This window comes from Scomber scombrus, chromosome 11, assembly GCF_963691925.1.
Source record: "Scomber scombrus chromosome 11, fScoSco1.1, whole genome shotgun sequence".
In the NCBI taxonomy this organism is placed as follows: Eukaryota; Metazoa; Chordata; class Actinopteri; order Scombriformes; family Scombridae; genus Scomber; species Scomber scombrus.
This window is the reverse complement of record NC_084980.1, coordinates 9,021,401-9,036,301: the sequence shown is the minus strand read 5'-3', so window position 1 is coordinate 9,036,301 and position 14,901 is coordinate 9,021,401. Positions and strand designations below refer to the sequence as shown.

General features: G+C 39.2%; 2 protein-coding genes across 2 annotated transcripts in view; one reads left to right on the top strand and one right to left on the bottom strand.

The window, feature by feature from the left end:
- LOC133990761 (uncharacterized) overlaps window positions 1-9,781 on the top strand; it is a 31,376-nt gene extending 21,595 nt beyond the window's left edge. Inside the window, exons 13-25 of the mRNA XM_062429165.1 lie at window positions 209-314; window positions 3,079-3,196; window positions 3,521-3,668; window positions 4,944-5,091; window positions 5,897-6,038; window positions 6,138-6,270; window positions 6,996-7,193; window positions 7,385-7,625; window positions 7,864-7,992; window positions 8,078-8,241; window positions 8,839-8,992; window positions 9,392-9,463; window positions 9,563-9,781. Coding sequence (XP_062285149.1) covers window positions 209-314; window positions 3,079-3,196; window positions 3,521-3,668; window positions 4,944-5,091; window positions 5,897-6,038; window positions 6,138-6,270; window positions 6,996-7,193; window positions 7,385-7,625; window positions 7,864-7,992; window positions 8,078-8,241; window positions 8,839-8,992; window positions 9,392-9,463; window positions 9,563-9,717 — 1,908 coding nt within the window. The 3' untranslated portion in view covers window positions 9,718-9,781. The remainder of the gene's footprint in view (window positions 1-208; window positions 315-3,078; window positions 3,197-3,520; window positions 3,669-4,943; window positions 5,092-5,896; window positions 6,039-6,137; window positions 6,271-6,995; window positions 7,194-7,384; window positions 7,626-7,863; window positions 7,993-8,077; window positions 8,242-8,838; window positions 8,993-9,391; window positions 9,464-9,562) is intronic.
- A 354-nt stretch (window positions 9,782-10,135) lies between these two features.
- c8a (complement component 8, alpha polypeptide) lies at window positions 10,136-14,706 on the bottom strand. Its single transcript, XM_062428617.1, has 11 exons — window positions 14,486-14,706; window positions 14,247-14,355; window positions 13,520-13,667; window positions 13,197-13,344; window positions 12,726-12,915; window positions 12,455-12,637; window positions 11,851-12,091; window positions 11,625-11,756; window positions 11,191-11,348; window positions 10,796-11,021; window positions 10,136-10,402 (listed from the first exon to the last, which is right to left on the bottom strand). Exons 1-11 carry the CDS (start codon window positions 14,593-14,595, stop codon window positions 10,251-10,253), a joined length of 1,797 nt encoding a protein of 598 aa, XP_062284601.1. The 5' UTR covers window positions 14,596-14,706; the 3' UTR covers window positions 10,136-10,250.
- Between the last annotated feature and the right edge of the window lie 195 nt (window positions 14,707-14,901).

Sequence of the window (14,901 nt, the reverse complement as noted above, 5' to 3'; positions counted from 1 at the left end):
TTTTCATTTGTCAGTGTGGCTCCATTTTTCCTTGCGGATGAATGGTTCCCTGCCAATTGGAAAAGAGCCTTGGTTTAGTTCAATGTTTCTGTCATTATGCCTTTCTGCATCATCCAAACTAAAGATCACAGCCTTCTCAGTAGAGAAAGGCACAATGTTGCCACCTGGTGGTCAGATTTATAACTGCGTGTTGCTTTTTGTCTTTAAGGGGATGGAAGCTCTCGAGGCCAAAACAGACGCTCATGAAAAAGAGAGAAAGATAGAGATGAGTGACTATGAACAGCAGCATCTCACACAGCTGGATTACTTGTTCTGTTTTTTCAACCTTTAAAGGATATTTTGGCAGTTCTCTTAATAAGCTGGCTATCCCAGGATCTGCTTTCCTCCAGAGGCCACACACACACTGACTGTACTCCTCAGCATGACAACCAGACTTTGGCTTTATCATTCAATCAAATAACCTTTCAACCAGGAAGTGACCTTTGATCTTTGCCCGAACACCTACAGAAGGAGGTGAATCACACCCTCCCGCGATGGATTTATATCTGCGAGGATGAGTTGAAAAGGCCATGGTGACATTGATGATGCAAATTATTTTTGGAAACTTTCAAAGAGGAGCAGCGTCCTAACGTGGTTGACCTTCACTCACTCTGTCGACTGCCACCAGCAAAGACTGCGCACAGCAGACGGATTTGCCAAATGTTCTCATAGTGTTGCTCAACCGATTCGTCCCATTTGCATGAACAGACTTAATGTGCATTCAGCGGACTCTGCTGTGAGCAAAACTGTTCTCTGCAGCTTCCTTCAAGGTCTGACACAAATTTAAAAAAAGATGATTTTCTTTTTCTTATTTTATAAGCTGTGAATTCTTAGTTGATGAAGCCAAGTCATCAGAGACATCACAATGACTTTGAGGCATCAATGTTGAAATTAAAATTGCCAAACATCTATTTTGTAAATAAGAATCTTCCCAGTCCCCATACCTGAGCCTCTGTGCCATAAGATAGCTCTCTGCCTCTTGAATGCCAACTACCTGTGTTTCTCTCAAGCAATGCCCTACCAGCACCTCCATTTTTTTGACGTCTGGATGTTCGTTTTTCGCTTTTGCTGCCATTTTCTTTTCTTTTCTTTTTTTTCTGAAAATGTCTTTGTTTCTGTTTGGTTGGTGAGATATGAACTGTGAATCTGTGTTACATGGTCATTCAGAATAAAGCCTGCTGTACCTGTCTCACTCATTTTTGAACTTGGGAGATAAAATATAAAGGGGTCCTACACTTGAAAAAAGAGTGACATAGAGTAAATCGACAGGCCTCCTCTAAAAGGTTAGAGGCATTTTTCTAGTAAATAGGAGGCAGATTTTCCTGCATCTTTTTGTTTTTTTTTTGTTTTGTTTTGTTTTTTGATATTCTACATTTGGGAATATTGTAGGTCGGCTCCATATCAGCTCCACTGAATCCAAATAGTCAAAAAGAAAGGCAACTTTATATAATGATCAATAGAGATATCACTATTAACTGCTAGACTTACAATAAAATGGTAACTGTACCCCTGCTCGTGTAAGAAAAATAAGAAATAGTCCAAAATATTTTGTAAATTTTATTTATGGAATCAAGAATTGTCATTAAAAAGAGAAAAAAAGGACTTTTGTACGTCTATGACTTCCCCATACACTGTACCCATGCCACTGTTCAGTCACAAATAAAATATCATGTGATTCCCACCTTTCTCTTTGGCTTTCATTTCACATTTGACCTGATAGTATTGGTTAACACCATCATCTGTCTCATAAAGTTATAAGACAATGAGAGCAACCAACACAGGTTGTCCCTCGCACAAATCCTGTATGTAGTCAGTCATTGTCATGTGACTAGTGTTGATTATATTATCTAATCACATGAAGGGTTACACAGGTTAAATACTATAGGTCTGGGCCCTAAAAGTGATGTACTGCTCTCTAGTCCTACATTCAAACAGTCATTCTTAAAAACAGAAGTATTATCAGGATTTCCTTAAAGTACTCATGCAGTAAGGAACATTAGTCCAGTGGTTCCCAATCTAGGGGTCAGGTCCATCTAAAGGGTCCCAAAATAAATCTGAGGTGTCATGAGATGATAAGTGGAGTAGGAAAGATGAAAAACACACTTTTGCAACACAAATGTCCTAATTTCATGATTTGGACTTTTCTCTAGTTTTTACCTTTGTTGTGAAATATTTAATTATTTGACCTCTTCAAGACCTTCCCTTTTTATAAACTTTTTTTTTTTTTAAGTTAAGAGGGGAAGTGGAGCACAGACATCATTTTCCACAACTCAAAAGTGTTGGGAACCACTGGTTTAATATTGGACAATTCATTGTATTTTATAAGCTTGTTTTTTTAACACATTAAAATGTATTTCTTATGTTAAATGTTTATAAATTATAATAATTAATTTGAAACTCTATCTGTCAAGTACATGTGGATTGGTAAAAAAAAATTCAATATTTTCCTCAAAATTGTACCTGCATTGGAGTAAATGTATTTTGTTACATTTATTTGTCATTCCAGCAGTATCAGTGCCAGTTAACAGATACTAGTTATTATTAGCGTCAGCATTTTTTAAATTTTTTTTTTTGCTTTTCACTGAGTAAGTAAACTGCAGCTGAGTCATGGGATTGTGTCATTCTGTGAAAGCCCAAATCAGTGAAGGTGAACAAAGTTTAAAGATCAATAGTACACAAACAATCAAATGATTTGACCAACGTTGCTTTTAACATAGTCACTTTAAAACAAGGACTTGTTTTTCCACCACTGTCACATCTGATCTACATGTTGCCTAATAATCTCATGTTTTTCACATAACTGCAAATGATATACAGTATATTATACGCTGATGGTACACTGAACAGACAACCAGACTAACGAGGTTGCTGTTGTGTCAAACTTACTGTAAATGCACTGAGACAAAGACACAGCAGGATTGGGGGCTCTGGCAGCCTGTAGTGTTGTGTATTCAGCTCCAGTCCTGTGTCTAATGGCAGCAAGGAGTTCATATCCAGGCCAGTATTGATCAGTGTGTGTTTACATAGAGAGCTGAGCAGTGTTGTCTCTTCGTTCACTGTCAGTCAGTGCCACCATGCTTTCTGTGGTTATACAAAAGAGTGCCTTCACTTTGCAGTGCCATCTCCTCCATGTTACTTTGAGCTTGCTGCTACTAAGGTAGGAGTTATTTATGAATTTGTGTTTTAAAAAAAAAAAAATCTTTTAGATTGTTGGTTGTGTTTTGAGCTTAAAAGTAACATACTCGCTGTCAAGGATGCTGATACCTTATACATATAAAACACTCAAATATTTCAAAATGCTTCCACTGAGACAGAAGTGATCAATTTCACATTTGACTCAATCTACAATCCTTCCTCAATCTGATCTACTCACATTTTTTTCATTAGCCAATCCTGCAGCAAGATACGTTTGAATGACCAAAAAACTTGTGTTTCCAAATTGGTAAAAATGTCATTTTTCATTTATTTTGACATGTCACAGCAAAGCTGCCCTCACATCAATGAGCAATGAAGACCCCAGTGTCCGTGTAGCTCGGTCAGTGGGTGATCAGGTGGTAGTTCAGCCACTGGACTGTGTTTTATCAGAATGGAGCAGGTGGTCCCGCTGTGACACCTGTCAGAAAAAGCGAGTAAGTATGATAATATCACACAGTCGAGAGAAGTGTTGAACAATCGTGATATATGTTTGCTGATCCATAATGACACCCCAGTGTTTCAAAAATAATCTGTGTTTAAGAAGGAATTGACTCATCCATAGCTGATTCAATTTGGGTCTACATCATTTGATTAATCCCCAAATTGTTATATATTTGCTCTGCTGATATACAACAACTAGTCCTCCATCCTCCATTTTGTGGCCCTAGTTAAGAAGGGCCTGTTTCAAAGTATGTATTCTGACCAACAGTCAAAAACCAACAGATTTGGTATTGTATCATAGAAAACTACAAAAAACAGCCAATATTCAGATTTGAGAAGCTGTTTTTTTTGGCATTTCTACTTAAAAAACTACCATGTATAGTCGAAGTCAATAGGATGCCTGAGCATAACACATAGTAACAGTGAATGTCAGGTTGTAATGGCAGTGCTGTGCACCTGCATGAATATGATTGGATGTTACGAATTGGCCACACACACCTGCCAGTCACAGTGAAGCATCAGTGGAATACCAACTGATGACAGGTGATGCCAATCAGCTGACACAAGCATGACTTCAATGTTCTGCCTGGACTAACACTCGGCTTTTTGTCAATTACAATTTTTTCCCCCAATTTTACAGCCACAATGTGGAAAAGAATCTGAATCAGTCTGCAAACCATTATGTGATACCACACATGTTTATAATATTACTTGAGGTTAACAGTTCTTTAATGCACTGCTTAATCTTCCCTTTTACAGACTTCAGTAAACTAAATGAACAGCCAATATCCCATATGTGGTAAACCTTTCAAATAAATTGATTTAACCATAATAGACACTAGTTTGGAGACTAGATGAATGAGACTAAAAAACCCTGGCAAACAAAAAATGAAATTATATTTGGAAAAATAAGTCATTTATATCCTACATTAGTGCTGTGATTAAAATGCAGCACAACCACAGGGTATTCAACATTTTGACCCTGGTGGGACATTGTGGTACTTGAGCTGTTTTTCTGGGAGGTAGAGCGCTCCACAGCTGGCAAAGGTCTCCACTGATGTACTCCAGTGCTCTATCTCATCCACTTTACACAGAGGGAGATTAATAACCTTGACATGACAAAGTGAAAACAACCCACTAATGTGATTTCTGCTGTTATAGGTCCCCGGAGCTCTTTCTGAGCTATTCCACCACCTTTATTGGATGGTGGTGAGCCTTCCTCTGTGTTTCTCTGACTGTATATGTGATTGTCTCCCTCACCCATGCAGTACCGCTTTGCTAAACTCACCCAGCCATCTCAGTTTGGTGGAGAGCCGTGCAATTTTCACGGCAGGGAGGAGGAGGCCTGCGAAGTTCCAGCTCGCTACACCTGTGACAACGTTCCTTTGTGTGAAGGTTTCTTCTGCACCCAAACAGGTGTCAACTACAACCCTCTACATGTCCTCTACTTTAAGTTCTGCTTCAGCACGTCTCAAAAAAACAAAAAACCACACAGTAGCAGAGGGATCATGTTTAAGAATTCAAGTCACAAGAAGAAGAAGACTATTAATATTCTGTCCTCGATGTGAATGAGTCATTTCTTCATTCTGATGGAGACTGCTTTGCATTTTAAGAGCTTTGTTCTTAAAGGAACAGTCTGGGACATAAATTTGCTTGATACCATTTGACGTGCTGTGTGTATGCTAAGAATGAAGCTACAGGCAGTGAGTGATTAGTTTAGCCTAGCATACAGACTGGAAGCAGGTGGAAACAGCTAGCCTGGCTCCGTTCAAAGCTAAATAATTAACCTACCAGTACCTCTAAAGGTCACTAAAGTCACTGCACCCACCCAAGAAATTGTTTGTTAGATGAACCACCGATTAACACATGATATTTAATTTGTTTAATTTGAACAACTAAAGTGTTGAAACGAAGACATTGTTGCCTGAGGTCAGAGCCAAGCTAGCTGTTTCCTTACGATTCTAGTCCTTATGCTAAGCTAAGCTAATCAGTTGCTGACTATTGACCTTTTCAGCTACCTGTTGGCAAGAAAGCAAATAAATGTATTTCCCAAAATGTCAAACCATTCCTTTAAATCACACCACCATAAATACACATGCTTGGATGCTTCGCTGCATGAGACAGATTTTGAGTGATGAACCAGATAAAGGTAATGGCATTTCATTCTGTTTTGAAAAAGAACCACCACTAAATGCCATCTGTGCCTTTCCTTTCCCTTCAGGTCGCTGTATACCAAGAACTCTGCAGTGTAATGGCGAGGATGACTGCGGGGACATGTCAGATGAAGCAGGCTGTAAGAAGGGTCAGAAGCCCTGCAGGCAGGAGGCCGAGGAGTACTGGGGAATTGAGAACCTTGCCAAAGGGTGAGTCATACTCCCATTCCTCTGAAACGTGAGTTTACGTAAACATGTTGCTCTTCTTGAATCAGTCAGTTAATGCTGCTGCTGTTTCTCCTCTTTTAGAATCAACATCTTGAACAGTAACCTGGAGGGAGTTGTGCTTGATAACAGATACTACGCCGGCAGCTGCTTGCCGCACTACATCCAAGATGTCAGATTCAGGAAGCCTTACAACTTGCAGCAATACACTCTACAGGTGGAGCCAGACAGCAATCACACTTAATGAGTATTAAATTGGAGTTTTAATGCGTATTAGGTTCACATAAGTCATTCTAGGATTTATAAGCTGTCACTAATGGTTCTATTAATGGTTCATAAATCACTTTCTAATGCTTTATAGACCAGTTTGAGACATTTAGACGACATTAATAAGCTTTTGGGTTGCCATTTTGTGGAAAATCCTCTTGACTGATTTGACCAATTCCCTCGCAGAAAGGGGCTGTAGAGGATGTGGAAAATTCATTAATTAACAACTTATTTATTTATTTGTTAATGTATGGCTTACCAAGATCTATAACTGCTTTATTAATAAATGAAAAGGAAAAACATCAGCCAAAATGGTTTTTCCCAAGCTGGCAACCAACAATGTGTCCTTTTAATGGTTTAAAATTTCTCTAAAAAGCAAAAGTAAATTATGTATTACCATAAATGAACCATTATAGTCAGAAGTTTATTTTTTTATTAACGTAAATTGCATAAGCATGGATTAATTTTAAATGTGGAATAATCATATTCATCTAATTCTTATGTTCCAAAAGTTTTAAACTGAGCAGATACATTTGAAACCATTCTGAATTTTATTTAATGGTGTACAATCCCTGTTGGCAGGCATTTGCTCAAAAGAATGTTTTTCTGATATGTTCAATTATTACTCTCCTACTCACATACTGAAAGGGAATTTTTGCTCTCCATCTCCAACAGACAAGGGGCTCGTATGATTTCACACTTCAGTCGTTTGAGACATACTCTGACTACATGGACCACACCATAAAGGAGCGAATGACCCAAACCATTGTTTCCTTTGGCTTTTCCATTCCGGGTGTATTTCACTTTGGCTTCAACCACAATGATGCCAGATTCTCCAAGTCAATCCAGAAGATTCGCCGTGCCTCAAGCAAAGTGAGATGTCTTTTTTTTTCTTGTATCCTGACCTCTGCTAATGTGCCCACATCTCTCAAAAACAAAAAGATCAAACTTTGAATTGTCATTTCAATGCTTAAGTTCTTTACATATTATAAAGTCCTCACTCTAATCTTGACCTGAAAGCAATTACGTATCCTTCACCTGCCTACCACTGATTTTCTCCCCAGAAAAACAGCTTTGTGAAGGCCAAAGCAGAACTGGAGTTGGCCCAGTACATGTTAAAGTCAGATAATCTGATGCTTCACCCTGAGTTCCTGCAGCGACTGCGCTCCTTGCCACAGACCTATATTTACGGGGAATACAGACAGATCTACAGAGACTACGGCACCCATTACATCACAGAGGCTGCTCTTGGAGGACAGTATGAGTACACCATCATTGTGAACAAAGAAAAGCTCGAGAAAACAGGTAATGACTACTGGTCGGTCATCGGGGATCCCAAGTCAAATCAACTTTCCGCTTACTATATGTTGTAAAAATGCATAAAGATAAATACTATGATTATTATTATTATGGCATTATATCCATACTCTCATCCCCAACACTGACAGCTAGTGTTGTAAACTAATACACTGTTGCACTGAAACACTGTAGCCCAGCCCAGTTTTGGGATGTGATCACCACTCCCTGAGTTTTTTTGTTCTAGATTATTCTTTGGACGACTACAAGAAGTGTGTGCAGTCAGGCCTTAGTGTCGGGGCCAACATATATGGCGTTTATGTGTCGGGCGGGCTTTCTGGTGGATCCTGTCACGGTGTGCTGAATGAGATGGGAGGTAAGGTTCTACAATTTGTAGAATGTCCTTTATTTTACATCAAACATGCATGATCTCATGCTAAAACTCATTTGACACTGTCCAGAGGACACCTTGCATGGCAGCATGGTGGAGGATTTCGTTTCTGTTGTAAAGGGTGGAAGCAGTGAATCTGTCACCGCTTTGTTGGCTAAGAAGCTTCCCACCCCAAAGCTGATGAGCCTATGGGGCGACGGCGTACGTTTCAACCCTGATTTCATTCGCAGCACTGTGAGTTTTCATTATATTTGCTATCTCTCATATTTTGTTTCCCTTTTTTTACGATTTGTAAAAAAAATCGTAATACTGTCCTTCTCAGTACACTATCATATCTATTTGATTGTCTCCTATGACATTAATATATGTGGTTATACCTCTACTTTTTGTCTCCTTTATATTTCTCCTTCTCACTGGCAGATAATATCCTTCTTGCTCTGGTGTAGAATTGATAGTATCAAGACTTAATCAGTCTTTTTTTTGCAGATTTAAATGAAATGGTGCACAAGGGTTTGAACTGACTAATTTAGGCAGAAACATTTACAAAAGAGCTGGTCAATAGTGGTATCAGCATTGGAACAATTACAAAAGGCAAAGTACAACCAGGCTGATCAATAGCAAGTTAGCAAGAGAATAAACAACAAAAGATGCCAGATGGAAACTGTGCCAAATATAAATACGCTGCCTTGTTACAACACAGTCAAATTTCAGTGCTTATGAGCCTTTCCAGTTGGCTCTATCTAAAAAACGAATTCCAAGAGAATTGAATCTGAGCAGTGATAAGAGTGTGGTTTAATAATGACACGTATAAATGTATATGCTTCGCATTAGACACGGCCGTTGTTTGAGCTGATCACCTCCAGAGACTTTACCCAGGATGCCACCCTGAAGAGAAACCTGAAGAGAGCCCTGTCAGAGTACCTGGAAGAGGCTAGTTCATGCCGATGTGTTCCCTGCAAAAATAATGGAGTGGCTGTTCTGAGAGGTACCTTAGTGGATATTTATTGATTATTGACTGAAATTTGACTATCCTCTATCCATTATTCACATAAAGCTCACTGCATCAGTCTTGCCATTTTTTGTCAGTATGTCATGTTACTCTTAGCATTTTTCCTTTTACTGTACTGCTTTGTTTTGTTTTCACTTCAAGTTTATTCCATAGCTTTAGTTTTCATTTTAGTTATACTTGGTGAGTGAGTGACCTTTATCACACTCAATGGATGACCAAGGAAGCCAGTAACACCTTTATATCTCTACACAGGCCAGTGGCATCTTTGGAGTTATTTTTCCAAAACAATGTCCTAAATTTGATATCTGATGATGATCATAGTTGTGGTAATGTTGCCAGTAACAATGATAGTAAATATCATGTCATCTTTAACAGGTACCAGGTGTGACTGTGTGTGCCCTCTGGGATACAGTGGACGGAGCTGTGAGATCACACAGAGGCCAACAGGTTTGACCTAAATACAAAACACTGTATCCAACATAACATTTTTTGTCTTCCTTTTGACACTATTGACACATTGACACATGATATAATCCTTCCTGACAGATATCGCCATCGATGGCAGCTGGAGCTGCTGGGCTTCGTGGTCATCTTGCAGTGGAGGAACAATGACAAGGAGTCGCCAATGTAACAACCCAGCACCCAGTAATGGAGGCATGTCGTGCAACGGACTGCAGCAGGAGTCTACTGACTGCTTTTAAAACCTGTTCAAGAAATCTTGCTTCAATTTTGGCATAGAGATTAATAAACACTTCCCTGAAAATAGATAGTCTGTGGTGCGTTTTGTCTTAAAACTATCTAGCCAGACATTATGATTCATATTTGAACAATGACTGATTTACCAGTATATATCATGTTCGATAAATACTTTTTCAATGTCTGTTTAACTATGTGTGCCATCAGCTATGTCTTCCCTCCTGTGTAACTGTAACACTGTAGCATTTACCTAGATCTGCCTAAGGCATTGTCCTGGAATCTGTCTCTGATACCCAAATTTAAACCGTCACATATAAACATTTTAAGTGGACAACTTTTGTGCTTAAAAAACATGAACACACATAGTAAAGTCTGCACAACATACAATTATTCCTACTTTCATGTACAGTATGTCACACAGTGTTAAGATTAAGATTTTATTTAAATTTTGAGAGCTCCGTCATTTACAAAGTAGTGGTGAAAGAGCAGTTTTTATCCACTGAGCATCTTCACTCTGGAGTCTGAGGTAAATGTCAATTTAACATCGCTGAGTCTGAGAGGGAGAGCCCAGGCAATTTGCTCCACCACTGTCAGGTTGGGGATTAGTACAGGTTCTGGACCGAGTCTTCCTCCCCGATGTACAGGGTGACCAAGCCCCCCAGCAGGACCACGCCCCATCTGTCCTGGTATCTGTTGAGTACAATTTAAGGAATTAAACCAAAGGATATGGATTTGTAAGAGGAAATGTCTGCAAACTGCCATTACTCCATCACATCCTCTGATGCAAAGATGATCAAACAGGCAGCAAAGGAAAGATAAAACCTATCCTATCAATCTAAACAAGACAACACTAATACAGATGCATGAAACTTTAAGAGGTTTAAAAAGGTTTGGGCCACTTGTTGTCAGGCCATCACATGACCATTATTTTTTACTTTCAAAGTAACATTTGAGTGCAGGGCTTATTATTGGATATTATTTATAGAATTGCTTCTTTTTTTAACACTTTGAGGAACACACTTTCTTGCTCGCTGAATGTGCTTTCAACCACTGCCTCCTATTCACCTATGACACATATCTCACCTCTTCTAAGAGTCTCTTCACAGGCCTCTCCTTGGTAACCGGACTTGCAGAGGCACTTACAGGAGGTACCAGTAAGGACTGGGATCCCATTATGTCTGCAGGGGTCACAGCGACAGGAGTCAAACTGTTGCAGATACTCATCCCAAGCCTTCTGTATGTTGGCCAGTCTGGCACCTACATCATCAGCAGCTGTGCTGAGGCGCACAAGCTCATAAATTGGCATGATCTGGGTTGTAGGGAAAGGACGGGACAGGAAGAGGAGAAAGAGAAAAGTTAATGAAAAGCAGACGACCACAGCAGTAAAGTAAAAGCAGCATGAGGTCAACATGACAACTGAATGAATTTGCTCTAATTTTGTTTAAGAGCAAAAATCCCAGTTTCTTCCACTACATTACCTCATATTCAATGAGTGTTGGGTTGTATTTGAGGGATGCTCCCCAGTTCCTATAGGTGTCAGGGTTCCTGATAGCCAAGACACCACTGCTGCTGTCTGTGACTCCCCCATTCACTAGAGTGACAATGTCCTGAACCACAGCTGAACTAGAGGGTGAGTCTACATTTGAAATTCAACAAAAAAAAGAAAATCATATTTGTAAAAACAGCAACAACAGCAATCGTTGATATCATTTGTCAGTTGAACTGAAATGAAACATTTTTCCAAATGAAGTAAATAAACTAAAATTGCAGCTAATAAGATATTATGAGGGCCTCAAATATCCCCAACGCTAGGGCCTGATTATCAATAATTCTATTTCTTATCTTGTACTGAATTTATTTGTCCTTGCTTAATGGGTCAGGGTTGGGTACCAACAGAATTTCGATGTCTCACCTTGAGATAAGCTTCCTTTTTTGTTACATGAATTCCCACGTGCTTTGAGATCTACTGTGGCATAGCTATTAATCGGATAGTTTATACCAATAGAGGCACCAAGGCAATGACCAACTTGTTCTGCCTCAAGACCTGTAAAAATTAGGGTAGAGAATTACACAAAGGTTCCTTTACATTACATCGCCTACTACATTATATTGACAACAAACTGGAAAGCCCACAGTACTTGATTCGGCCATAGCTGTTTTGTTGATAACCGCTACATACTCCAGGGTTCCTCCCATAGTTCCTTCAGTGACATAGTGGGTGCCAAATGTGTTGACGAAGCGGGAGTACATCCCAAAGTCATACTCCTCTGGAAGCTCCATAAGTGACACGTACAAGTTTTCATGAAGCATCAACTTATTACTTCTCATCTTGAATTGGGCTGTTTCCACTTTGGACGAAAGCCTAATGAACCCAAGGTCCTGAGGACAAAAAAAATATAGTGGATAAGGTGTTTTTTTTTCACAATCAGTAATAATGAACCAGCTTTACATTTATTTATTTAATTCCAAGAAAATAAAAATATGTCTTATTTATACCACAAATGCCAAAATTTGGCTAACCCTAACACGTAGACTGTAGTTATTTCTCCCTGTTTACATTCTTTTCATGTTATGCTAAACATGCAAACATGAGAGTGGAAACCTCTTATCAAACTCTTGGCAAGAAAATTGAACAAACCCAAAATGTGGAACTATTTCTTTCAATTGACTTCAAATGATTAATGAACACATTTTTGCAAATTCGATTGCATTTGTTAAAACATGTTGAGCTGTGGGTTATACCTGGCTGTTAAACTGCGTTAAGTTCTTCAAGAACTCAGACTCCTTACTTGCGCTCAGTCCCACTTCCACATAATAGACCCCTACTGTGACACCAAAATTGCTGGACTTCATAGTTTTCCTGGCCTTCAGCAGGCTCGCCATATCTTCATAGTATTCATGAGAGCCCTCTGATGTAGCTTCAGCCTGTAACGGGTTAAACCTTGCATTAGAATGTCTTAGTTCAGTCCATTTATTAAGTTACATGAAGAAATAAATCACAATGTGACAGTACCACAAAACGGTAGGTATGGTAGTTGTAAGGTTTCCTGTAGTTCTTTTCATCCTCATTGTAGTGCAAGTTTTCACAGAATGAGTCATACAGGAATTTTCTCCATTCGCCATTATACACATATTCACACTTTCCTCCAAAGTACTGTGGGTCAAGCACATGATCCACAAAGTCTGCATTCAAGGCGTTGTAGCTAGACAAAGAAGAATAATGCATTAGTCATTAAAGCATACAGTATGTCTGTTGATGATCTATTGTTAGTTATTGTCAACAAATCCCATGAAAAGAATGAAAAAAAATGAAAAATGAAATTGCTTTGGTCTTTTGCGGATGTGTTCATGATGTAGTAAATGCTTATTGAAGATGTTTTTATATCTGTATTTGTAATGTGTGGGCTTGGCATCACCTTTAAAGATTTCTTGCATGTGGATGTACACTATGTAAAATGAGGTCAGTAAATGGAGGAATATTTACCCCTGTGTGCCTCGCTCAGCACCAGGGATCGACAGGAGGGTGGAACACTTGTCGTCTCTGTGGTTGAAGGATTCACAGTCCTCTTCATCAGAAAAATCTTCACAGTCTGACTCTCCATTACAGCGAAGGGCCTTGCCGATGCAGCGCCCTAGATAGATAGAGAGACCATCTTACACACATATTTTCCTGTCTGTGCCTTTGTGTGCATGTGGACACATACATCTAATGCATGTGCGAGCATTTTCACACACCAAGAGACAAAAAGGCTCTGTTATACAACCTGAGGAGAATGTGTTGTCGTTGAGGTCACTGATGAAACTTGCCTGTTCCCTTGCAGGTGAAGTCCTCTCCACAGTAATCTGTCACCATACACTGCGTGGTTGCTGTTGGACAGGCTAGCTTCTCCCACAGTGTCTCGTAGCACTCTGTGCCACCAAACTGCGATGGCTTCTCTAAGTATCGGAAACGGAACTAAGACAGATGAAGTTAGAACAGAATCAGCAATTGAAATCATTCAGTTTGTCCATTACCACCACTGAGCTACATGCTCATAAAACACAGTAGAAGTAGGCCAAATATCATTGTGTAGTATATTTTACAGTGGTGCAATCCTTTGAATTATATGAATTAAATAAATGTAGTATCAGCACTAGCAGATATCTAACATTTGATAGTCTAAAAGTCATCTCAAAGAGTTGTGTATACTAGAGAAGGCTACAGAATATCAGTATCATTATGCAACCAAGGTCCACTCTCATTGACCTTATTGGAGCAGTAGTGCTGATTTAGGAGAATCATTGTTCCCTCTGGACTTATTGATAATCCCATCTATAATGTATTGATCACTGATTACAGACCAATACTTGATGCTACATGACGAAAAACTACTAGTTTAAACTCCAGTATTTTTGGAGAGAGGTTTTATTTTCAACATTGCCAACATCGATCTGTCTAGAGGATATCAACCTGCTGCACAACACAAGCGAACCATATCAATAAAAGCTGTATTCAATCAATTTTATGCAATTTATTGGAAAAACACATCATTACCTTTTTGTCTGTGCAGGAATTACATGGTGTCCATGATGACCAGCTCCCCAGCTTACAGTTGATGGATGCTGGTTTGTTTACAGCTCTGGCTCTCCTAGTAGCAGCCCCTCTGGCCCCAGAAACACCCATTATAATGTCAATTCTACGTCTAATACCCATGGTGAATGGGAAGCATTAAATCACTGTTAACAAGATTGTATCAAGAGAACATAAGAGGCAGTGAAGCTAGAATACCACACCTGTTATCAGCTGTTGTCCATGGCCTCCTGGAAGCATTCACGATTGTGCTTAAATTGGCAAACAGATGCAGTGTGCAAAAACCCAAAAGCAAATTGATAAATATTCCCATTCTTAAAATGAGAAATGAGTAGCTAGTCCTAAAGATTAAAATCCCACATCACAAAACAGCTGTTGTGATCCTGTGAGGACGGTTTGCGAAATGCGGACTTGACCAACCGCAGTGGATCATTGATCAAGAGTAAACATGCTCTTACAACAGCTGGGAAAGTTGTTTTTTAAATGATCTATACCCTCATGTTTCATCTTCACCCCCGCAAACACATACATTCAACCAGAACATGTTGTCCTAATATACAATATTCCTGATCCAACAATAAACACACATACTTTTCTTTCTTACAGAATTTGCAGTGTT